We start from the raw sequence: 27,939 nt of genomic DNA on the forward strand, positions 1-27,939 counted from the left end.
TAAGTTACTTTTGGCCGCATAATAAACACTACAATTTTAGCCAGAAACTTGACGTTGTAATATACTAGCTTGTTACCGCTTATTAATATACTATATCATTTTATCTATAATTCCACCACTACTCTCAATTTATTCGGTACTTCAACGAGACATGAAAATGCTCTTTCGTGATTGCAGACTCGGCTGAAAAACTTTTTCGGTTATATACCGGCTAATTCCCACCCCCAACCTCATCTTCAACCCCATTTTTTTTTTGATAACGCTTTTTTCGGTTATGTGCCAGAGCTAGGACATGAAAATGTCAAAAACGCCTCGATGCAACACAGTATTTTCCAGCCAGTACAGTCCAAACCAAGCACAGTGTATACCGGCAAAGTTTGAAAGTATTAAATTTAAGTGCTGTCATCAATGCGTTAATTTGAAAGTAATTGTATCCGAGAGGACTAGTACAGTAGAGTATAGGCAGAATGATAAAACAGATATTACATTTTTAAAAAGACAACGTGTTCAAATAATATACGAGGTAGACATAACACAGCTATTGTCTGTAGTCGGTAAAATGTTTTCTTATTAAAATTGATACATATATATATATATATATATATATATATATATATATATATATATATGTGAATACAAAAATAATTTAGCAGTCGAAAAAAAAATGCTAAACAATCTGTGTACACAAATGGTCAGACAGTATGGCTGCTTCGAGAATACTGCCAACGAATGTTTTATTTCTTAAATTTTAATAACCAGTGCGCTCAAAAAGACACAAGTTAAAGGTGGTGATTTTCGTAAATTGCTAATTTGAAAATGGGAAATGTATTTAAAAAGTAAGTAACGAAAATTCGTATATTATGTATTTAAAATTCGATTTAACATTTTGTACAAAGGCTAAAGGACGGGTTAACAAAAGCACAAACATTTTGGAATGACTTTTTTGTGTGAATTATCATAACCATTTGGTGATATGCCAAACCGAATGCTTATATTTTAATCACGCCAATGTTCCCAGCAGACAACCCATTGGATGTTTAAACCAGTCATGTAATTGAGTATAATAATTTCGCTGGATAATGTTGCTGGAGATCTTGCAGTTGAATTTTTTTTCCTGCTATAGTTATCCTACTATGCCCCTATATACGTGTGCTGTATATTTGCTAGGTAGGAAGCTATGCCAAAACGACAAAATATAAGTTAAATTTTTACCGAAATAAGCAACTGCTTTAAGTAAAAAACATTGGCCAGTTCGGTGTAAAAGTAGACAGAGGTGTCGTTTTCAAAATTGCAAAGGTTTCACTTAATATGTGAACTGCAGCAAATGCATAACGTATATGTGTTTAAATAAAAACTAACCCTGTTATATAAATTTTCCATACTAAATAATGCCCTATTTGTGTTCATTAAATTTTCATAAATATTTGTTGTAACTAAATACATGTAACTGATTATGTCACGCATATGTAGCATTAATGTTACACAGAAAAAATACTTAAGTCTTATACTTAAAACATAGTTACAATTGTTCAAACTATTTTTTATAGGTTCTGTGAATATTATGTAGAATATAAAAAAAAAAAGTTGTAAAATAATTCTTTATTCATAGGTTTAGTTTTTTATTTATCGCTGTTGAGGTTACCGTGGTATGTGTGGTAACCATGGTTTTTGTCTTTGTGATACACACAAAAAAGGATAACGATTAAGATAATGATAATATAATGGTAGTACTAATGATAATGTTAAAGACAAAGACAAAAACCAAAAAAAAAAAGATAAAGATAACCACACATACCAAGGTTACTACATATGACACGGTTACCATATGCATCAATATAAAATAACAAAACTAAAAATAGCTAAAGTGACTTAATTTACAAATTTTTGGTTTTACCATTTAAATTATGAGTTTTACCGAAAAATTTTTCCTAAAAAAGTTGTTAGTTTTAATAAGGAAATTTGTTTGGTTAACAAAAAACACATGGTTTCTATTTAAAAAAATACATTTTTTTTAACTTAAGTCGGGCATTTTTAATTTTAGACCAAATTTTTTTTTAACGACCCCCTTTGTATACTAAAAGTCTCTAACAAACAACTTTTTGATTGGATTAGTATTTTTGGAGAAAATTTTTAAAATGAGACACCCTGTATAATATAAATTATATTTTCATTTAACATTCTTTGTTTTCCCTCACCTCCTTACCACCTATCTGACTTTGACCAACAAAAGGCTTTTTTTATTTAACTTGCTCGCTTCTCTTAACATTTAGCCTCCTTTTACCGTTAATTTAATACACACCCGTTTCGTTCCTATAATTTTTGCAATTATTTCCTTTCTAAAAGAGCTCTGGCTACTCGATTTAATTGAAGTTTTAAGTTTATACCAATGTCAACGCACTCTCTGATTGTTTTTGTTTTGTTTTTTCGTATTTTATATTGTCGCTTAAAATCATATTATTACTAATAACATTTACATTTTACTTATTATCACTGTCTAATATTGTTGAGCCAAATAATTTGTATTGATAAAGGCTATTTAGAAAAAAAACATTCTTTGTTCGCAGGTTCAGATTTTTACTTTTCACCGATGAGGCCACCCGATTGTGAAAACAGAGGATCTTATTTACTGAACAACCCGGACAATTCGAAGCGTACCGATTACCGTGTATTATACCGATTACCACTCAACTGTCCAACAAATACGCCTGCGTGATTGCCGGTAAGGTTGGGTTTTATTTATCATTTTTGGTTAGGTTAGGTTAAATTAGGTTTTTCGCCATGGAAATGTCTTACGGCTGAGGGTCATTCTAAAAATGTTGTCATGTTAAGTGTCAAAGTGTTGAATTCATTATCGTTACGTCATGGAGGAGGATTATGGAGGTTTATTCTGAAAACAAAGTTTAGAGCATTTACACTTCATGCAGATACATCTAGTTGCAGAATATATAAGGATATGGTAGGGTATATAAGGATATATATATAAGATTAGATTAAATATATATAGATTATGGAGTAGGATTATGGAGAGTCATTTAGAAAATAAAGTTTAGAGTACCATCCACACTGCATGCAGGTACATCTAGTTGCAGGATATATATATAATCAGATTAAAAAAAAAATGGATTATGGAGTTAGGTTAGGCTAGGTTAGGTTTTTTGACATGGATATGTCTTATGGCTGAAAATAAAGTTATGAGTATCCACACTTGATGCAGATACATCAAGTTACAGAATGTATAACGATAGTCAAATGAATTTGTTTATGTAGGCAGTTACTGGTGAACTTGATTTTTGAGAAATATTAAATATTGATAAATGTTGCCAGTAAATCGATTAAGGCCGGATTTTACAAGACTACTAAAAAACATGTGGCCAGAACATATAATTAAGACTATACTACCGTCATATTATATCGCAAGGAGACTATAGATCGGAAATAATCATATAATTATCATGACATATCCATGTATTAATGTATCTGCATGAAGTGTTGATACTTTTTCTAATAACTAACGAGCAAAATATATTTTTGTCGTTTTCGGTGAAACCGAAATAGTGTTGAAATTCAATAGGGTTCTCGAACTATATTTAAACTTAGAACTGTGACAACTCACATTTGGAAGCGCGTAAATTAACCTAGACAACTTTCTTCGAGTGTTTAGTCGGGGTGTGCGAACAATGATGAATTCAACTGTGACAGAGATAAGATATTAGAGATATGTTATTGATATGGGGATTGGGATGGGGTTTGTAGTCGGAGGCCGAGATGGGAACTCATAAAATCGATTAGTTCTGCTCCGTTTGGTCCGCGTATGTCGATCAAACTAATTGTAATTTAATTTCTCTGCCGAGAACTTGAATAACTGGTAAAATTGATTCAAAATAACTAACCAAGTGAGTTTTGCCAATAAATCGATTATGGCTAAATATTAAAAAACTACTAAAAAACTTATGGTTAACAAAAATAATTTAAATGATTTGTGAAGGTTATGGTATGTGAACAATCCCATAAAGAACCGCTGGAAATTTCAAAATAACATGTTTGACTTTTCTTACGGCCACTAAATTTGTGTTTTGGTTCAGCGCATCTCTATTTTACGTTAACCGAGAAAACAATAATTGATTAATGTTCGAGTACCGATTTGAACGTGACTGGCTAATAAAAAAATATCAAATTGCATTTGTCTTTTTTTAGATTTCGTCATTCAATTTTCAATTTTGGCCTCATTCTTTTGGCTTAACGTCATGTGCGCGGACATTGCTTGGACATTCAGGTTTGTTATTTTATTATTATTATAATAAATACATAACGACTAATATTAGAAAAATATACCGTTCAATGTATCACGGATTAAATAAAACTAGACAGTGCACTCTAAAAAAATTGAAAAATGTAAAAAAAATTAAATTATCTCAGTTCAGTGTGACCAAAAGATTAAAAATATAATCCTTCTTTTCTACAGTGTTTGACCACACGGTAATAAACATCCGTAATGTTATCACCAACAATTAACTACTTGTTATCAGTTTTAGTCCATCTGTTTAATTAATTATGGACACTCATGACTACTTATACTAGTTTAGCTCTCCAAGTATTTACCGTATACTATTTTTCAATTTCTATCTAACTCAGTCACTTCAAACATAAGTTTTTATTTGTTAAATTTATTCATATCCATCACGGTTCATACGGTTGTTCACGTACACATAATAAAAAATATATTAAATAATCAATCACTTGTGGTTGCAGATAATATGTCGAAAGGCTTGTTCTTCTTTGCTCCTATTGGAAGTCTCATGTTGACCTATCTCATATTGTTCATGTTCGCCGCGTTAAGAATAGTTTTTATTCGCAAGGACACGTCAAAAATGTTAAATCGACAAACCAACCAAAACAATACTAGGTAAGTTATAAAAGTACACTAAATCTAAAGCGGTAACTTTACGGATTGGGTTTTTAAAAGAAATCCATTTGAAAAACGAACATTTAAGTATTTTGTTTCTTACAAAAGCTCGTGCATTTAAGTTTGCTATCGATAAACAAAACTTAAAGTATTTCTAGAATATTATATTTTAGGGAAGGCAAGTAAACGATAACATTATATGATGAAATAGGAATATTCCTTGCATACAATGCCACAAGATAAAATCCAATAAATTGTAGAAAACCCCGTAACCTTACTATCCAAATAAAATAATACGGTTATATATTATACCAGCTGTCCTGACCCGGGCGTTGCCCGTGTGAATAAATAGGTAAAAGTGATAATAATAATCTGGTTCCCCATTTTTATCAGCCGAGTAAACAGCTTGAACATTATCCCGTGTCACGAATAGCAACCAGAAACAAATTCGGGTTGCTATTGATTATTATTGCAATTTTCGTATTTCAAGTACGAAATTCTTACTGATAGTCTTACTCTTATTGCGAACACTCATTCTTTCAAATTAGTGGGGTTGATATGGGGTTTGGTAGTCCTTATCGAGTCCTATCTAACAGTGAAAGAATGGTTTCTCTGTGTTAAATCATCTAGGAGCTACGAATTTTTTTAAAATTGGTGGTGGGAGTGGGGTTTTGGGCTGTGACGCTATTTATTATTTAGTGTTCATTATAAAATATAAAAATATGCTCGCCTGGGCTTTAAAGAAGTCAGGTTGCAATGCTTTTCGACTTCATTTATTGGCTGATCGGACATATTAAATTTAAAGGCCACCATTCGTAAGAATCGTCTTTGAACTTTTTCTAGTTTGTTCATCAAGCCTGTTTGTACAATATTCCATATTACTGAGCCAAACTCTAACGATGATCGTAATAACGAACAATGTAGGACTTTTAAATATAACGGGGACATATTGGAACAATTCCGGTTAATAAAACCTAAGTTCCTTAATGCTTTACCACAAATACCTTCGATATGCTGCTTGAAAGTTAAATCTAAAGATAAAGTAATTCCTAGATCACGAATATTATTTACAACTGCAACGTTTGAATTTCCCAGACTTTATTGGAATTTTATAGGCGTATTTTTACGATGAAAAGTTATTTGTGAACATTTAGATGTATTTATTGGTAGACCATTTTCTAAGCACCAAAGGGTAAACCTATCAAGATCCTGCTGCAATTTATAGCAGTCTTCAACCCTTTTTATGGTCAAATAAATCTTTAAATCATTTGCAAATAGCAAACATTTGCAATCGGTAAAAGTATTTTTAACATCGTTAATAAAAATCAAAAATTAAATAGTTGATAAGTGACCTCCTTGGACAAAACGTGTGGTTATCGTTATGGGGTTGGAAATAGTATTTCGGATTTTAACATATCGAGTACGGCCGGCAAGATAAGACGAAAATCATGGATCAAGGTACCTCTAAAACCTAATCTAAAACGTATTTATTAACATACTATGATCTACCGAGCTCTACCGATCTATCGAACGCTTTCCTAATGTCTGTGTAGATTGCATCAACTTGATAACCATGAGATACTGACTCTACTAAATGGGGAAAATAAACATTCAGATTAGTATTTAAAGACTTGGACTTGCGAAAACCGTGTTGGTTGTCATCAAAATCACATTTTAACTTATTTGATGATTTAGTTTCCATTCAATTACCGAATAATTTAGGAATCGCACTAATTTTAGAAATTGGCCTATAGTTTATTATCGAGTCTCTCTCTGCTGCCTTCCAAATTGGTAGTTACGCAGTTGTTTTATAAGATACCGTTTCCCAAAGGTCAGATTGCGAATGCGATGACATAACATTTCTGGGTTGGTAGGTAGTCTTCATCGAGTTCTATGTGACAGTGCAAGATTAGTTGTTCTATATTAAAACCCCTATAAACTACGGATTATCGAAAACTGTTGACAGGGTGCGATGGGATTAATGACTCCATTACTTCCTATGTAACGGTTCACTAATAGTTGCTCTAGATTAAAAAAGACGCGGGGGTGAGTGATTTTGGAGAAAAGTGAGCGTTTACCAAACACACAATCTCTTTTTATATTTTATATATTGATTAGAAATGCTTGCACGAAAAAGATTTTAGTAAACACGTGATTTACAGTGATGTACGTAATTTTCATACACCCAAAATATTTCGATGTCGCTTATAAATTACAATATAAACAAAGATATTAGGCTAGTCAGTTAAATTCTGAACTCTGGTTAGGTTATGGGCGATAATTTGATAGAAGTTTAAAAGTTGGCCGACTTTAAGACAAGTAGCTTAAGTACAAAACATATCTTAAATTTATTGCATTCATACGAGCTCCAGCGGTAAAAAAGGTTATGAGTATCCACACTTCATGCAGATACGTCAATACATAGATATTTCCTGCAATCTAGTATCTCTAATCTATTTACACTTGTCCACTATCTCTATTAATTCACCTACATAATCCTTTACCATACTCCTCCGTAATTCTTAAATACTCCTTCATAATCTTCCATAATCCCTCCATAATCCTACTCCATAATTCCTTAATACTCTGCCATAATTCCTCCATAATACTGCTCCATACTCCACCTCCATAATCCATAATGACGTCAGCACTGTGACACTTAGTACCAAAGCATAGATGTTTAAGTCAAATCATTGCACCGAATAATTGTCAGAGATAAATTTAGGACAGAAATTGTCTTAAAGCAAAAGCTAATCAATTTTTGTAATTCAGTCAAAATATAATATAAATATACATATAGTTGGTAAACGATATAGGTTATTGAAATTTTCATAATTTACAACATCGAAATGTGTTGACTACACATATAATTCGAATATACTTAAATGGTAATTACTATTTGTCATACTAACATACTAATATAAATAGATTTTTATATAGATATATAAAATATAGGCTATAATTTTAAAGCTTACAATGGCTTGTGGTCGTCTTGCTCGACACGGTAGCTATACAGAAGCATTAAACTGAAATCCAAAGGCAACATACAAGTCTCGTGTTTTGTAAATATACATTACACAAGAGTAATTGTTATTTAAAAAAAAAAATTACAGTGTTTTAAGTGATACATACATATACTATTAATATAATAGTACTGGAACAACTTAGTATATCTACAGTCTTAATTAATAAATAATTATTTATATTGTAATATAATCTTATATAATTTACAGGCAAAATATATGTGTACATATCATACAGTGCATGTTTGTTTGATAGCAATTGTACATATAGTGTAATCTATTCAAGCCTTCAACTTATTTGTAATAAAAAAAAGTATCTTTCTTGATTTCTAATTAGGTAGCTACTTAATAATTTGTACAAACCACGTAATTATAGTTTCTATAAAGCTGACATTGGTCTATTGGTGAGACTAAATCGTTAAATATATTATTTAAAATCTAATTTACATTTATTTCGTTTGAACGATTAACTGTAAAACTTATTGAGACAACAATTTTTGGTTTCTTCTCATATTAAGCAACATAAAATATAGTAACTGTTTTTATGTATAAATATAAATAATATTTTTAGTACTATAGCAGTGTCGGCAGTCGGTTGAGATCGCTATTATTGTAATTATCTGTAACAATATTAAGATAAAGCAACCTAATATCAGGGCAACTGGCTCGGTTCTTCAATTGGATACAAGCTAGGCAAAAATATATAACATAGAAACATTACACCTTATAGGGTTTTCCGTTGAGATATTTAATCGTTAATTAATATTGTTTAAAATATTATCACCAAATTAACTGAGTTGTTTGAAATTTATTGTGGTGAAAATATATTTACAATAGTATTACCTCTATAGGAATAGCCACGTTTTTAGCTTCTTTTGTTTGAGGCGCCTAGAACACAAGAGTGACATTTTTACAAAATCTGAGTTCAGTGCACAGGTTAACTACAAATTGTAAAAAGATTAACTATTTATCATTTGCTGCGATCTGGTAGCAAATATAAACTCTGTGCTTGATTTTTTTGAAATCAATGAAATGCCATCTATTGCACCTCTCGAGTTCTAGGCACCTCATTTATAATTTCACATAAAACACTCGATAAGCTAATACATTTTAATTTTAACATTATAAGTGTTTTTTTTACACGAAAATATGTTTGTCCTTTTTTTTTTTGCACTCTACCCGATCAAATATTCAAGTAAAATCGACAGATTCTACTTTGTATGTTCATACTATGAGAGATAGGATTGTTAACCCAGGCAAACGGGAGACAGGCTGTGCCGCCCGGTTCGGGCCTACGGTTTGTGCCGGGAATTGGCCTTCCTGGCCATCGAGGCGGAGCTGCCGAACTGCGACAGCTGGAACGAGCTTCCCGAAGTGATCTGCTGGGCGGACGCCGAACTGCTGCGGGTCCTGGTGGCCGCCGGAAACTGGTACACGGACGAGAAGCTCGGATGCCGCCGCGAATCGCGAATGCCGAACAGGCGGACCAGGCGGGTGCGAACACGGTCGGGGACGCGGGCCAACAGCAGGTCGAGCACCGAACGTTTCCAACAGAATATGAAGAACACGAACACGCCGCGGAGCGAGTTCAGCGCGTCTGTCACGTACCAATAGTAGGCCGGGCCCTGCACGGCCCACGAGATCACCTCGAACACGAACGTGACGCCCATCAAGCAGAACAGCTTCGCGTATAGTGCCAACCTGACGACAAAATACATTTTAAATTATTATTTCACATAATATTATTTCATTGACAAGGATGTGAAGACATGGATATGTCTTATGGCTGGGGGTCATTCTGAAAATTTGTCCGTTTCGAGCGACATGTAAGTGTCACAGTGCTAACGTCATTATGGATCATGGAGGAGTATTAAGGAATTTCGGAGGAGGATCATGGAGTGACGATGGAGGATTATAGAGAAGAATATTGGAGGCATTATGGAGGAGGAGTGTAGAGGAATCTCATGGAAGAGGATTATGGATGAGTATTAAGAAATTATGGAGGATTATGGAGGTGAATTAATTGTGATAGTGGATTAGAGATAATAGATCAGAGATAAGATATTTAAAATACTAGATTACAGGGCATATATAAATATTGATGTATCTGCATGAAGCGTGGATACTTAACTTTTTTTTGTACCGCTGTAGCTCGTATTAATGCAATACATTTAAGATTTTTTTTGTACCTAAGGTTTATGATAGTTTTTTCCAAAAAAAATATGTTCAAATCATAATAAGTCAACTCATTATTATCAAGTAAGCCGAGTCGATTGAGGATCGAAGTTGCCACATTATTGAACAACGACAGATGTTCACAGCATTGGGATATAATGTAAGCAAACGTGCATCTTTGTAAACATGGCGATAGTCCCCGGAAATGTGGCCGTTAGGTTATATTACAACTTCAAAAATTAGTTTTATTTGTACTTCAAAAATATGTTGACACTTGCTTGTGGCATGGTTTAGTGGGAAACGGACTTACGAATATTATTGAACCATTGTGTCTACTTAAGGCGTTCGGATGGGCAAATAAACGTACAACACTGTAAATCGCGGGTTCGCTGATATCTATTTCGTGCAAGCGTTTCTAATATAATATACATATAACCGTATCATTTTATTTGTATAGTGTGGTTACGGACTTTTCCACAATTTATTTGCTTTTATATGACCTTGTATCTACGGTATATTCCTTTGTTATCTTGTATCGCAATAGAAAATTAAAAATGTTTATTATTAAATAATCGTTTACTCGCCTGCCCTAAAATAATAAAATGTAAATATACTAAAATTATTATAAACAGTTTACCTAGTATTGTTTTGGTTGGTTTGTCGATTCAACACTTTTGATGTGACCCTGCGGATGAAAACTATTCTCAACGCAGTGAACATGAACAATATGAAATTGGTCAACAGGAGAATTCCAATAGGAGCATAGAAGAACAAGCCGACCGACAGTTTATCTGAAACCACAAGTGACTGATTGTTATTTAACATAATTTGTATTTTTGTCCATGTGTGTGCAAACAATAATTGGAATCGTGACGGATATGAATAAATTGAATATATAATAAAAAACATAACTTGTGTTTGAAGTGACTGATTTAGATAGAAATCGAAAAAGAGTATACGGTAAATATTTGGATAGCTGCAATGAATGATATAAAGTAGTTATAAGTGTCCATAAAATTTTAACTGGCGTTTGGTAGGTATAGTTGTGCATTGTACGGTTTGTGAATTGTTTTGAAAAAGTGTAGTATTTCAATAGATAATAAAATAAAATTCAATGTACCGTCACACAGTGTTTCTAAAGATGAGTTATTGTACTTACTGGCGAACCAACAGTCTCTTTGACCGAAATTCGGTTTGTACTCTGGGCTGACAAGGAAGTCGGTAAACTCGGCCACAGCGGTCAAGACTGATATGATAATGCTACTACCCCAAGCGTACACAGAATAAATCATGTACTTCTTTTTCTCGTTCTCGATCTTGTTGGAGTAAGACAACAGTCTGAACCCGCTAGAAAACCGAACACATATTATAGGTAAATTTTATATTATAAACAGTGATTGAAAACGTTACCGAGCGAAAATGTACACACACTGTTTGTTATAGCGAAAACAAACCAGCTTAACTGGGTTTGAACTTGTACAAATAAAAGCTATATACATAAGATACTAGCTTGCGTGCAATACTGAAGTAAACAAAAGGGCTAAAACCGTTATGTCCGCACAAAAGAATAAAAAAAGTCTTCGATGTTAAGCGGTTATAGCACTGTAAATCATAAAATAGGTTTTTAACCCTTATCATAAAATATTGTTGTTTTTATCAAGATATTGTTATCACCGATATCTTATCAACACAGATTAAATAAAACAATACAAATTCAAATAACGGTTTTTCATTGGTTTAAACTTATTGCAAAATGACCAAATTATGGTGCCGAAAATATTGTACACACTGCTTACAATAATAAAGTAAACTGATAAAAAATACTGATAACAAGTGATAACGAAGGTTGTAGGTGATAACATTGCAGATGTTTGATACCGTTTCTTTGACCAAACTGTGGAAGAGAAGGATTATATGTTTCATTTTTTGTTCACACTGAACTGAGGTTATTAAATTTTGTTTTCAATATTTTAATTTGTTTTAGAGTGCACTATCTAGTTGTTTTTAGCCTGTAATATATATTGAATGGTATTTATTTCTTCTAACTTGGCAGACTGGCTTCCCCTAAGGTAAGTTATCTTTAAAATGTTTTGATTGCGTTTTGTTTTTACAAGTCCAAACCCAGTTTGAACACCGTACCTACTATCAATAATTTATATCAACAATTTTTGTGGTTATTAAAAAATAATGTAAATATTAGCTTTGTAACGTTGTCAATCAATGGATATGAATATACTTGATACGACGATGATAATAATAACAATAAAATAACAAACCTGAATGTCCAAGCAATGTCCGCGCACATGACGTTAAGCCAAAAGAATGCGGCCAAAAATGAAAATTGAATGACGAAAGCTAAAAAAGACAAAAGCAATTTAATATTTTTTTATGAGCCAGTTAACATTATTTAATTATTTTTTTCCTGGTTAACGTACAATAGAGATGCGCTCTACCAAAACACTAATTTAGTAGCTATAAGAAAAGTCAAACATGTTATTTTGAGATTTCCAGTCGTTCTTTCGAGCCAAATTATTTCAAAAAAAGTCTATGGTTAATATATCAATTTAGTGTGCTGACACCTTGTGCTTTGTTGGCAGATTTATATGATTATAATTTTTATCACAGTGTTCTATTAATTGTTGTTGATTATGATTTATTTGTTTCTGTTTAAAACGCATTCTGTCAAAAAGATTAAACCGTAATAACAATATATTATTATTATTATTATTAATATACATTTTTGAAACAAATGTCACCTAAATTTGGCACGAAAAGCCAAAACGAACTCGAGGTTATCCGTCGTGGTTTTAATTATAAACTTCATAGAAAACAAAGTAATTAGAGACGTCAAACAGCTTCCAAGTCTAAATAGTCGTTAATCGTTTTGGACGACCAGAGCCAACACTAACATAGCGACCACGTGGAGTGATTTAAGATGCCAAAATTGGATACAACGCTGTTAAGCTATAACTTAATTTCGAAAACTTAGAGTTCGAACGTTATTGAAAATATGTATTGTAGATAGGCTTCGAAGAATATTCTTTATGTTAGAACTCGATATTAGCGTAGTGGCATATTTGAAGTACCTAAGCTTTGTGATCTCGATATGATTGTTTTTCAAATGATATCCAAAGCCGATTATAATATATATTTTGCATATATCACCCAGTGAACGGCGTTCAAGGCGTTGTCCTTCGTCGAGATACCCAACCGGTTTGCACCGAGAGATAGAAATAAGATTGAGAAATTCGTGGAGTTGTGCCATTTAATTGCACTACTGCATTGTAAATAATGTCAAAGTATTAATTACAGGAGCAGATTGTCTATGATACAGTGTTTTGCAGCGATGGCAAACCTAACCGTTGGCCCCCACGACACTGCCATAAGACCAAACTCAATAAAACATATTGTAAAACAAACTATTTTAAATGATATAATAAAATATATAAAAAAAATAAAAAAATGCCAAACTCACGTTTTACAATAATTGACCGTCATTTGAAACACTAAGGCCTCTTTTTTATACTATCACTATTATTATATATTTAAAACGGCCTATTGTTTTTGTGTTGCTTCTTTTTGCCGTCCAAGGACAACCCGTAATGAACGGCTAAATTATTACAAATAGTTAATTTTATACAACTGCTATCGACCGACGGTTATTGGCGTCTCGAACCAATGCACATAGGTATAATAACACCTATTGATTGTTAATAATAGTATTTCAATATCTGATCAACTGCGGCGATTTCACGTGAAGCAAACTCGCTCATACCACAACATGTAATCATATGTAATGACTAATAGTATACTATATAGAACGTTTAATTTTAATTGTAAATGTAAAGTATTATTCCCATTGTTGTATATTTATTCTTTCTTTACATAGGTAATCATTTATAGAAATCAGGTACGGGGTGTCCCACGAGTCGTAGTAATATTTCCTAGAGATATTTAGATTTATAAATTCTGATTTTTTTCCCCCAATTCCATTAGTTTATGCAAATCACATTTAAAACACGATTATCTTTTATATTTGAAAATTACAACTTTTAATTGAAAAGGAAATCAAGATATTTCGACTGGTCTACAACAATAATAATATTATGCAGAATATTTTACCCCGCTGACACTTTTATGTAAATTACTTTAGTAAGTTAAATGTAAACACTAAGCTTCATAAACCCGAAGAAAAAAAAAAATCATCCATTAAAAAGTTTTGATGGCTCTTTCTGAATTTAAAACGTACAACTAAGAAGTATTACAAGCTCTAAATAAGTTTATTCGTGTTTCGATTAATAAACACTGATGGCTTTTCCGTATGGTACCAAATTGAATTTAAATCAATACACTGAACGGTCGACATCTTTATTATAATATTATTCATCAGAGTATCTTTAAAGTAAGTAAATACAGTGCGCTTTTCGAGAATTCTTTATCCGTTTATAATTAGCATGCATGATGAAGGATTTTTCTAGATGGTTTGATGCTATTAGTTATTAGAAAAAGTATTCACACTCTATACACATACATCAATACACGGATGTATCCTGATAATTTTGTGATTATTTCCGATAAAATATAATCTTCTTGCGATAAATGATAATAGTATAGTCTTAATTATATGTTCTGGCCAAACGTTTTTATAGGTTTTATAATATCTGGCCTTAATCGACTTACTGGCAAAACATTTATCAATATTTCTCATAAATCAATTTCCGTGGTTCGCCAGTATGTAAGTGCCTACCTAGCAAATTCATTTGGCTATCCTTACATATGTCGTTATATCCTGAAACTTGATGTATCTGCACGAAGTGTGAATGCTCTTAACTATGTTTTCAGAATGACCCTCCATAATCCTAATCATAATCTATTTATATTTAATCGAATCTTATATATACAGAGTGATCCACTTATCGTGAACCACTCAATATCTCATAGGATTTAATAAGAAATACAATTTTTTTTTTATGTTGTTTTTATACAATGTAATCTCAACTTTTCACAATTTTTTTTGCTTTTGCCCCCCTCCCAACTTAGTTTTTTGATAGCAACTTTTAAAACTTAAGAGGTTTTAAGTTAGAGGATGGCAGGGTAAGTGCGGTTGGGAAATGCGCGCAGATAAAAATAAAAATACATTCCACCTTTCTTCCTGCCCTAAACTTAAAACTTCATTGACTTCAAAAGTAGTAATCCGAAACTGGTTATCGACCAGTCAAAATTGTTAGTACATTATTCTCAATTAAAAAAATTAACAAAATATATACGTTACCATTTAAAATTCAAGTGGGAGGTAGATAAAAATAGAAAATGTTGTGAAAAATTGAGATCACCTTATGTAACAACAATATGAAAAGAATATTTTAATTTCTTATTAAACCCAATGAGATATTGAGTGGTTCACGATAAGTGGATCACTCTGCATATATCCTAATATATCCTTATATCCTTATATCCTAATATATTCTTATACATCCTCATATCCTTATATATCCTGCAACTAGATGTATCTGCATGCAGTGTGGATACTGTAAACTTTATTTCCAGAACGACCGCCCATAATTCTCCTCCATGACGTAATGATAATGAATTCAACACTTTGACACTTAACATGACGACATTTTTAGAATCACTCCCAGCCATAAGATATATCCATGGCAAAAAACATAATTTAACCTAACCTAACCAAAAATGATAAATAAACCACCTAACCTAACCTAACCAAAAATGATAAATACCAAACCTAACCTAACCTAACCAAAAATGATAAATAAAACCCAACCTTACCGGCAATCACGCAGGCGTATTTGTTGAACAGTTGAGTGGTCAGCGTGGTCGCGGCCAACGTGGTGTACGACACGAACAGGCAGACAGTGTGCGCTATCAGGTTGCCCGAGTGGACGGTGACCCGGAGCTCGGGCAGCACGGCGTAGATGAGAAGCGTGGCGGCCAGGAACATGGCGCCGACCACGAAATACGTGCCGTACAAGATTTCGCGGAACTCCAGCGGCGCGGCGGCACCGGACGCACTGGCGCCTCCCTGCAACCGGCAGGCCAGAATGCTCTCCGAGAACGGCTTGCCGTCCACCATGACCACGTCCACGCAATACTCGTCCCGTTCGATGTACTCGAGGCCGTTCTGCACCTGCACCCGGCCGTCCGGCAGTACACGGTAGTCGGTATGCTTCGAATTGTCCGGGTTGTTCAGTAAATAAGATCCTCTGTTTTCACAATCGGGTGGCCTCATCGGTGAAAAGTAAAAATCTGAACCTGCGAACAAAGAATGTTTTTTTTCTTCTAAATAGCCTTTATCAATAAAAAAAACATTGGCTCAACAATATTAGACAGTGATAATAAGTAAAATGTAAATGTTATTAGTAATAATATGATTTTAAGCGACAATATAAAATACGAAAAAACAAACAAAAACAATCAGAGAGTGCGTTGACATTGGTATAAACTTAAAACTTCAATTAAATCGAGAAGCCAGAGCTCTTTTGGAAAGGAAAGAATTGCAAAAATTATAGGAACGAAACGGGTGTTAAATTAACGGTAAAGGGATGCTGAATTTTAAGAGAAGAGAGCAAGTTAAATAACACGAGCCTTTTGTTGGTCAAAGCCTGGCAGGTGGTAAGGAGGTGAGGGAAAACAAAGAATGTTAAAAGAAAATATAACTTATATTGTACAGGCTGTCCCGTTTTAAAGTACTAATCGATTTTTCTCCAAATATACTAATCCAATACAAAAATGTTTATTAGAGACTTTTAGTATACAAAGAGGGACGTTAAAAAAAAATTTGGTCCAAAATTAAAAATGGCCGACTTACGTTAAAAAACATGTTTTTTTTAAAATAGAAACCATGTATTTTTTGTTAACCAAACAAATTTTCTTATCAAAACTAACAACTTTTTTAGGAAAAATTTTTCGGTAAAACTTATAATTTAAAAGGTAAAACTAAAAATTCGGATTAGCTAAACAGATTTGATAAAAACCAGGTGGTACACTTCAACATTTAACGACAGCTCGATGCCTCTTGAGATCAGTGTGACCACATACATAAGTTCTCAGAATCATTTTTCCCCTGCCAGTGGCTACTCTGAGTTGAGTTGGGTATTGGTTTATTTACTTTTTTAGCAATTACATTACATAGTGCACTATCTGGTTTTATCTAATCTGTGATAATATTGGTGTTTCTTTTCCTCTTTTACCCTCTACGTTCATCTTCATAACATCTCTCACTGCTTCTGCCTCATCTCTTCACCTGATATGACCGAACCATCTCAACCTATTCTCTCTCATTTTCCCCACAATTGATGCAACACCTAGACTGCCTCTTGTGTATTAATTTCTTATTCTATCCTCCCTAGTCACTCCACTCATCCATTATAGCATTCTTGTATTTGAGTACAGTGATTTCTACTCTGTGATTCCAACTCACTATTCAATACGGAACCGTTGACGTCTTTTAAGTGCACCGTCGCGGTAGTGTTGGTTCTCCGGCATCCCGAAATAGCGTGCTTTTTGTATTCAAGTACCAATCCTTTGCCACAGCATTTCGGCACGCACATTGTCTTGGAACACGTCTGACACAACAGCGCAACGTAACTGTAAAGCGCCCATCCGGAGATAGTCGCAGCCCTCCTGACCGGTTTCTTCTTCTTGTCACCGTTGCCAGTGGTCGGGGGAAGGGTAAAGTTATCCATCAAAGACACACGGTCGACGCAGTACTCGGACGATGCGAATACTATCTTGTTGCCCTGCCAGAATACTACCAGCTGTCCGTTGTCCAGCAGCGAGACGTCATTGTCCAAAGGCCTCACTTCTCGATCATTTATATCGCAAGGCAATCGGCCTTCCGAATCGAACAGCCCGGAATCCGGAATCACGACTTGGGAAAAGTTGTCGGCTTTTAAAAAATCCATGTTGCCTGGGATCCACCTGTGAACCAAACGTTGGAAATTCAACATAAATACAGAGTGTCTCAAAAAAAAAAATGGTGGGGTTCCTAGGTTGTGAAGTATTGGACCTACAGCTCTCTGGTAGGGCTTGAATGAAAGGAGGAGTTGTCAAGTTTCAAATGACTGCCACTAGATGTCTCTCCGTGTTCCCGTTTGTGTCGCCAGCCTTCATTGTTCAGTTTGTTAAGTTGGCGTCATTCGAAACTTGACAACTCCTTCTTTCATTCAAGCCCTACCAGAGCGCTGTGGGTCCAATACTTCACAACCTACAGCCGTTTGAAACCCCAGCATTCTTTTTTGAGACACCATCTATTTTGAAACATCCCATTTCGATTTAGTCTCAAGTCTGCTGTTCGATTTAGTAGATCTTAGTAATTGGTTCACTACTTACCACGGCACGGTGTTGTTCAGTATGGACAGTGACAGCTCTTCTTCCGGACTTCCGGTGGTCATGCCGCTGTCTGTGTCCGATGACCATTCATACGATTCTCTTGCACTCTGCGCTTCAGTATCGTATCCCGTACACGTGGCCAAGTCGGCTCTTAGTATCATATCTCTTGGACAGCATTTGGTTACTTTGTCGTCAACGCTGCACATCGTCAACGACAAAGTCCACGCCACGATCCACACTGTGGTCACGTAAGTCCTCGCCATCACGCCGGCTTAAGAGCAGTTGCCAAGTACAAGGAAATCTGCGGTCAACTGCATGGTAACCGCAAAGACCACCGGGTGCAGCTAAATCCTAGACAAACAATCATTTAAATTTATCATACAGTTTGTCAAAGCCTAGTAAATTTAGCTAGTTATTAGTAGAGCGAACATGGTTGAAGGATCTAGCGGTAAAAACACTTGACAGCATAAAACTTGAAACAGAAATTTAAAAGATCTCCAGCAACATGTAAATTAATGATCATATATAAGAAGTGTTTAGTACAAGCAGTTTATTCATTGGCACCATACTGGTGATAGATGTTTATTACAAAACCAAACTACAAACGAATTATAGAAAAACTGGTGTGAAGTTGTTTTACTCCTTCAATTACTTCAATACTTTTGAGTTAATATTATTTAAATTTCAAAAGAAAATTATTATATTAAATTACATGACTGGTTTAAACATCCAATGGCTGCTGTCTTCGCTAATTAAATGTAGTTTATTCTATAGTTTAGTATTATATACTTAATTTTAAACTTAACTAGTGAGAACGGCCATGCGTAAAATAATAATTTATTATTAAGTTACTTTTTGAACAATTATGGTCAAACTAAAATTGAGATAATTTTACAAAAAATAAAAAAAAGACTTGTTTGATTTTTATTATAGAGCAGTTAAATGGAAAATGAATAAGCTAATACAATAACATAACTAATTATGTTAGACATTTAAATTGTATTAAACTGAACTCGAGGCTTATTAATGTGTTCAGCGTTAATATCTAACCTTGTTAAATTATATAACTAGGGACACGAATACCGTTTTGCTACGTATCATTTACTATTTGTAACGGTATTATGTTACTTATAATACCGCTCATTAGTGTTATATACAACACACAGTATAATATGCATGCTTACGATTATTATTCAATGTAACAACCAAAAAGTCCTCTAAATCATTTTTTTATTTGGTAGTTAAAATATAATATTATAATATCAACGTATAGCCCATAATTTCACTTAATTATCTCAACTACAACATATGCAAACGATCGTTCATTAGCTATCCTCGTTGTTGTTTTCGAGCTTGCCAGATTAAATAAATTTGTAATTTTCACCACAACGTGTGTAGCTTTGATAATAATAATCATAAATCTTTTTCTTAACGACACGGCGGCAAGTATCTTGTTCGCCGTTAAGTTTGCTTGGTTAGATTTATTCCCAATCCAAACATCCTTGATTTTATTAATAACGAAATAACAATAAATCAATACACTTGACAGGTATTCCGGTGAACGGGTTAGTAAAATTTCGCGAGCTGACAGGAATATTCGAAGGATCAACGGCCTTATAACAGCTGCCTATCTTTACTGGACAACTAAAAACCGGTCATCTGTATTAAGTATTAGTTGCAACAAAACAGCGAAATGGACATTAAAATAGCGGAGCCGGGTTAAATGTCATTTAATTATGTTTAACATATTAGAGAGTATCTCCAGCACAATAGCTACGCTGGTTTCCGAGGTCTTGAGAAGTATCTGTAAAAAGTTTTAAGACATCAGCACAATACTAAACAAGTGCATATTTTGTGCGAAAATAATGTGATATTTTAATCAATGAGAGTTTGTTTTAATTGAATGTAAACAAGTTTAAAACCCAGAATCGATCGCAATTAAAATACTGTCTAACTAATAGTTTGGTTTTAGGGATTAATGAAAAAAATAATAATAATAAATTCCAATTATCGTTTGTAATATTTACCAAGAGTAATTAATAATTTTGCAATTTTGTGTAAAAATAATGTCATAAAAACGTAGTGGCACTGCACATTGGAATGGAGCCAATAATACCGATGGAAAATGTTTGCTAACTTGATCGGACAACCCGATTTACTCGATACCGTACTATCGAATGAGAATCAAACGGCGAATTAATTTATTTTCACAAAAACCAGATGAATAAAAATAATAAATAAGAACTATGACTCATCACTGCTGTAATACAAATTTACTACAAGCCATTTAGCTTGTTTATATATGATATGATTGCCCTGTAGCCTACTGAACCGTGAATTGGAGGGTTCTCAAAAGTTATTTCACACACCTTCAGTGTGATGTTCAGGCAGCAAGGGAATTGTTGTTTACCTCTAAGGTATGGCTAGTGAACTCAATTACATTTTGGAATGACACAATATCCAATAGGATATAAACCGAAGTCGTGACTACGATTTATGTGCTACATTCTAAAAACCCGTGTTATTACCACTTATATTTACTTTGATTCGCGCTAAGCAATATAAAACTTCTTACACCACGTACGTCTTCATTAGTTTTATATTTGTGATGCGAAAATCTCTTGCCGGAATTTTCCAAAATTGAGTTAATGATTTAGGGAATATTCTCAGACAGGGTGGGCTAGTAGTAATCTTGATTGATATTAGTTAGAATGCAGAAATCGCAGTGGAAGGCCACGATTGCAATTTAATGGGAGATCAGGAAAGCAATTAATAACCAGGATTAAGAGAAAGGCCAACAATACAAAAGCATCGACAATTTCTGCAAACCAATCATTAGATCAAAAACTGCATAATTGTTAATAAGTAGTGATAACAGTTAACAATATCTGATAAGAATCTAAATGTCACAAAGATGGCGGAAAATTGTACCTTCAGTTAATCTCTAGTTTCATTAATCTCTTATCAGTCGTCTCTTATCAGCAGTCTCTTATTACTTTTGTATAGATTTGGCTAATTTCGGCGTCGATGGAATGTGAATAAAATGTCCAAGTTTATTTATAAAAAAAAACCCAAAAGAACAAGATTTCACTAAGCATTCGCTTATGGTTGTGATATAGCATCATTATCGAAGTTCGGGGCAAGCTGTCGTGTTACAGTTTCGTGTTTCTGGTTTGCATAGGTTAATTATTATTGGCCTAGGATGAAATGCACGCGCCTCATTCGAGTGTAACCGTCAAATTCACGGTCGTGCGTGTACTTGGAGATATATATTTATGTATATATATTTATATATAGTTTTCAGTGTAATTTATTTGACATGTGTGCTTTTCGGACGAGCTGCCGCGGAATAACAAACAGCGCGCGCCTTAACAGCGTTCTCCACTAAGTCGCCGTCTCTTTCTTCTTCTGTTCCATTGCTGTTTTGTGCTAACTGAATACAACCATTAATTTGCACGGCCGTGTGTTGTGCGAACAATGGCGTGCAATCCGTAAACGTTTGACAGACAAAATCCGAGTCAAATTTCACCGATAAACGGCGAGCCGTTTGGACGCGATGTCCGGACCCTCGTCGTTTTCAATAGCTTGAAATATTATAATACATTACCCATTGGAACGGGTGTGATTAAACAATGTTACCCGATTTTCCAGCGTTTTCCATGCGACGCAAACACAATGACTAAAGTCGGTTTTGCCCAGTTGGAAGAAATAAAAATACCGTTCAGTAAATACTAGTGATAAGAAATCAGTGATAACAGTATCTTAAAAACACAGATATATATATATATAATAAACTATATTGCTAACTAGTGATAAGAATTGAAGTCGACGTAAGCGATTTTTGTGGGGTTTATGTGTGTATAAAATAATCTACCAACTTAACTTGTAATTGTTATAAAAAGTGATAACAGTTATTGATATGTGATAAGGTTCTAATTCCCGCAAAGATGGCGAAAATGGTAACTTCAATTATCTTAATGGCGGCACATACGCTTACAATTAGCAATCTAGTTTATTATATATAAATATATATTTGTGGAGCCAGGTCCTATTAGATCAGTGATAAGATAGAAGATATGTACTTATATATATGATAACAGCTGCCGATAAGATAATAGTGATAAAGATCAGCTGATAATGACTGTCCTGATAAGAGACATTTGAATAAGATATCAGCTGTAAGGTTTACGTTGGATCTTTAACTTTTTTTCACGACATTGTTTTCAAAATCGTATAGGACATTGTCTCCAAAATATTGTTATCTTTCGATTTTATCAAATATGTTTTGGCTCTAAAACTACTATGGGTCAAGTAAAACGCATTGTCTTAAGATGAAAAAAAATCTTTAATTGCTGTCAACGATGCTGACAGTCCAAAAAAATAAATTAACACCAAAAAAAAAAATAAAGTCCTAATTATTACTCAACTAATAATTACACATCACAGTTTAACCTTTGCATTAAGATTTTGTAAAAAGTCCTCTTTATAAATCTTTTGTTTCGTTTAAGTTAAGACCATGTTTTTTTATTTCAAAAAAATAATTATGGTCTATAAATATGACCTATGCGTTATGTTATTTTGCTAACTGTAAATGCTAGAGAAAAATACTAGGTTGATATGTTTAAAGCAATAAAACTATATGAACTGTAAAAACGGCTTGAAAATTATAAACCTATTATGATTTGACCTGATGAATTATTTTTCACATTTTTTTAAGACATTCACAAAAGAAATATTATGCAGCACTAGGAAATCCCATAAAACACTTATAACGATTTAAATGGACCTAAGTGCTTTGAGATCGAATACCGTTACAAGGACTTTGACCCAATGTAAACTCTGTAAGTGACATTTTAACCGTTTTTTATTTAGATTTAATTTCAAAGAGTGTATCTATCAGACGGGTAGACAGGTGCACTGAAAATCTCAACCCTTGTCGACAAATTATGAAAAAAACGATAGCCGGTCATTGCAGCACAAACAACGGTATGCAATTTGACAAAAAAATTATTTTTATTTAGATGTCTATGGTTTTTTTTTATTTTTATGAAACACATGGCCCCACTAGATCACACGAGTCAGCGCGTTTCAACAGATTACGGTTGTTAAGTATGTAAACGTTTTTTAGTCAACAGCATAATGCGTGGGAGTATAGCATAGAGTTGCATTTTTTATTGTGCGCGGCACACGTTCTTTTAGGATGTTCCTTTATGTAGTGTTATTATCATTATGAGCACACAAATAAGTATAGGTACACGCCAAGGTTCGTTCGATGGGTTACCCATATACCAGTGTACTTAATTATTCTTAGTACCAAAAGTTGTTGCTAAAGTAGGTGTTTTGTTATGAAGTTATTACCGTGTATCAATGTGATATTTCATTATTATTTTTTTTTAAATTTATTATGCATATATTTTTAAAAAACACATTAATTTAACCTTCGGCAATAGCTGTTGTTTCATTTTACTTCTTATACGAAATCACAAGAATGTGGTTTTTACAAAACACAAAATTATAGTATAACTTATACACTAGTTGGATATCATTTGAAAAATATGTTTTTTGAGTATAGTATAAATCCTATATCGTACACCTTGGAAAACAAGTAACAACAAAACATGAGACGTAGACCACTATACAGTGTAGGAACAGACAGAGAGTAAAATATTGGAATCGACGTTTGATTACTAATATTGTGTGTATTTATAGTTTCAAATAGTAAACAATATATTATCAGCCGGTTTCACCAACATTTGTTAAGAATTTAACGTATTGTTAATTATATTTAACAACTAGTTAGTGAAAACTAGGTTTCCTCGAAAATTGTTAGCCTTAACACATTGTTAAAACGATTGTTAAATTAATCACCCGAAATCGGCTTGTTAAAAAGTTAATCAGCATGTTAAAATGTATTGTAATACTTATATATATATATTATTTATATTTATTATAGTTCAGAAATAGTTTAATCATTTTTGTTGACTGAGTATATTAGTAATATATAATAACGAATTACACATTTGATGAGGAATTTCTTTATATTGAGTGTTTAGGGAACAATAGAAATGCCAACTTTGATAACCCTTCATTAGGTAAGCAGAAGTTATTTTATTTAGGTTAGGTAAAACGGAATGGCACAGACTTGCATTATAGGGTCAAACAACATAATTTAATGTATTTTGTAATTTAGATAATATTATTATGTTTGGCCTGTCCTGAGTATGACAATGGAAATAGTTCTTATCACTATCTACTTTTTTTAGGCTTTTAAAATAGAAAAAAATATTTTAATGACCTTGATGACAAATTATTTTTAGAAAGGTATAGACTATCTAAACAATGTGTTAAATAATTATTTATAAATTATTTACATAAACCGAAACGTTAAAAGAAAGTAAAATAAAGTGTCAAATAATAACAAATCAAATAATACAAATTTTTATCAGTTATCACATATAATAATAACCAATGAGAACGTTGGAATCGAGGTAACCGCTTTGGTAACCCAACTAACGTTTTGTAAACTTGACAAATAGAATTTAACAATAATAATGTTATGGTGAAACTTATTTAATTTAACCAGATGTTAAATTTAAATGAATTGTTAACCAAAATTGTGTTAAGAGTGTATTTCACAATAGTTGGTGAAACCGGCTGAATATCTCTTTAAGTTTATCAAAATGAGCCAACGTACCACCCTGGTGTTAGCTGGGCCAGATCAGAACGATTTGGACTTTGGATGTGCATCCAGATTGAAATTAAATGACATATCACATAAATCAAATAATGATCCAAGCAATTATTTTCAATTACCGATTGTTAATCGAAAAAGAAAGGTCGTACCGTCTCCTCCGAGCCGTCTCATTTTCTTAAACGACAACCGTGCACCTTCAATAATAATTAAAATAGTATTGTAGATATTATTATTTATTTGACCCGACAACGTAAGACAGCAGCTAGTCCGTGGGAATTTGACAACATTGTCATTAACCCCAGTTAAAATTGGGCTGACACTTGTGTAGCTTCTACCAACTGTCAAGGGCTATCATATATGCAATAAGCATAATAATATCATAATACATTCTATTCACCATACTCAGACTACTATTATTATATATTATAACCGGGTGGTATTCCGTATTGTATGTTTACAGCCTCAAAGAGAATGCACATGAAGATATTCAATTGTCCAATATAGTTCTGCCAGTAATAGGCCTATGCCATAGTATGCATATAAATTGCACTCAAAATCTGTCGGTTTAAAGAACTCATGTTTTGGGGCTTTGCCCGTTGATATATATATATATTTAAATAAAAATTACCAAGCCTTACACGTGCATTTCGCGATTATGATTTTTAAAAATAACCTCAAGGCTAATTGTTATTTCCTTTGGAAAATATTCTAGACATCTTAATTGATCTGCGCTTACCCGGTTTTTTATCCAAAAAAAAATACACAATAATATATTATGATATTAAATTAACGAAGGCCTCGTTGTAAATACAACGATAGCACCGGATAATCCACATGTCACCCACTTGGTAATCGAGTAGAGAGATCTCTACGTGAAATTATTAAACAACAACAAAAAAAAAAAATCCGGCTGGTGTTCTGTTTACAATGCATTTCGCTTTGGACGTTACATAAAACACATTACGCCTAGTCATAATTTATATTTCACATTTTTTTTAAAAAATTTATTTATCTTAGCTTATTTGTGCACGGAATAAATAAAAAAAAAAATCAAATTCCCAAGTACAGTTGTCGATGAAAACACATTTCCGTCCACTTGCATTTCGTTAAATAATAATAATTATTGTTATGCAAATTTTTTTTCTGGGTAATAATTTCAAAAAGGGTATTCTGCATTTTATACCTGCAAAACTTGTCCATTCACGGCCATTAATATTTTTCTTCACTTATTATTTCATGTAATTATTTAACATAAAAGCGAAACGGCACAAGAGGTTGGTTTGGTCACCGAAAAAATATTTACCTAGTCACAAACATCAAATTCAAACACTCGTTGCAGGTACAATAAAATGGTTAATGACCAAAAACATATTTTCACAATATCCATCGTTTGTTGTTCAAATATTTAACAGGTAGTTTATTGGTACACATTAATGAGTGTACTTAGCAACTATACGGAGGTAATCGATTTTTGACCGAACGATTCAACAGCCACTTGTAGGATTTCAAAAATGAGACAGTAATCATTTACAGAACTGTACTCGTTTTTGAGCAGCAAGTAAATTACATACAGGGTATAGTTTTTATTGTGAAGTCGAGCCCGCACATGTCAACCGTGTTAATAACATAATAAAACATCAGCTCGTCGCTCATGAGTAAAATTGATCTAGTAATGTGATAAGAACATTGTGAAAACTGGTTTTAATTTTTCATTCATTTCTACTCGAGCTAAGGTCTTATACATCTTGTTTGTATTTTTTTTTTTTTTTTTTTGTATCTTCAGGTTATTATTGTATTAATTTACCGTGGTCTCGAGCCATTCGTTTTGACGTTGGATGGAAAAGAGCCAATTTCGATTATTTACTAACATGTTTTGGTAATTGAGCGTTATATTTTGAATCAATCAACTCAGAGATGTGATTATATTTTACATTTACCTTTTCCAAAAAAAAAAAGAGCTACAAGTAAAGTAGTCCAAACTACTTTTGGTCGGAACAATTTCGATTTAAGTTTCCTTGAAATAAATTCCTTAGAAAATACACTTATTAAGTGTTGTAATACCTAACCGAGAGTTTCTAGAGAAAGCACTCGGGTTTTATAATGAAAATAATAATATTATATTTGAATCGAGCAACCTCGATTCACACGCTTATTATTTATTTATCACACGCTCATCTTAAAAAACACACTTTTATAATAATTGAACGGTAAAAAAAAAAAAAATACCAAGGCGATCACGTCAAGGGTATGAGTTGGGCTATCTGTTTAGGAGTAAAAATATATAGGCAATAATCGATAAAAATTAATTCTACAACAAGCTTTGGTTATGTCAACTTGTTAAAGCGAAAAAAGATTTAACAAAAAAATCTCTCATGGTTCCAAAATTAAGTTTTTAACTTGTTTTTGCTACGATTTTGGTATTTTTTTTTTTTAAATCATTCGACGACTAACCTTTAGCTTAAAGAAAATCGCTTAAACGCCAAGTTTGAATTTAATTTTAAAAATTGTTTGCCAAAATTATCGAAAAACGAAACCGCTTGAGACTTTTTAATATGATTTTAGAATATTGGTTGATAATAGTAATATAAATTTACCTGTTAAGTGTACACCGACGTTTCTTTAATATCCCCGGGTGCTTTGATCATGTTTACAGCTGCTCCATTGGAGTCTGGTCGACGCTAAAATGGCCACTACACACGAGTAAACGCTCGAGTAAGATTTGACGGTAAGAAAATAATTATTCCTATCTGTACATAATATTACTATAGGCGTTAGCACGGCACACACTTGTACGG

General features: G+C 33.2%; 1 protein-coding gene and 1 long non-coding RNA gene across 3 annotated transcripts; one reads left to right on the forward strand and one right to left on the reverse strand.

The window, feature by feature from the left end:
* The first annotated feature begins 717 nt into the window (after window positions 1-717).
* On the forward strand, window positions 718-15,061 carry LOC126845166 (uncharacterized). 2 transcript variants are annotated; one of them, XR_007686730.1, is made up of 5 exons: window positions 718-836; window positions 2,565-2,719; window positions 4,195-4,273; window positions 4,750-4,903; window positions 10,734-15,061. It is a non-coding gene; the product is annotated as an uncharacterized LOC126845166 (long non-coding RNA). The 2 variants fall into 2 exon arrangements; XR_007686729.1 differs by lacking the exon at window positions 10,734-15,061 and having other exon boundaries at window positions 4,750-6,410.
* On the reverse strand, window positions 7,668-27,939 carry LOC126845165 (probable G-protein coupled receptor Mth-like 9). The gene is made up of 8 exons (XM_050583752.1): window positions 27,739-27,939; window positions 18,451-18,801; window positions 17,540-18,039; window positions 15,889-16,371; window positions 12,378-12,456; window positions 11,261-11,448; window positions 10,739-10,892; window positions 7,668-9,627 (listed from the first exon to the last, which is right to left on the reverse strand). The coding sequence occupies exons 2-8, from the start codon at window positions 18,711-18,713 to the stop codon at window positions 9,219-9,221; spliced, it is 2,076 nt and encodes a 691-aa protein (XP_050439709.1). The 5' UTR covers window positions 18,714-18,801; window positions 27,739-27,939; the 3' UTR covers window positions 7,668-9,218.

Source organism: Adelges cooleyi, unplaced genomic scaffold (assembly GCF_023614345.1).
Source record: "Adelges cooleyi isolate 19-005CV unplaced genomic scaffold, UGA_ACOO_1.1 ACOO_flye_CR_arks_rails_tigmint_CR_PRNA_7, whole genome shotgun sequence".
NCBI lineage: Eukaryota > Metazoa > Arthropoda > Insecta > Hemiptera > Adelgidae > Adelges > Adelges cooleyi.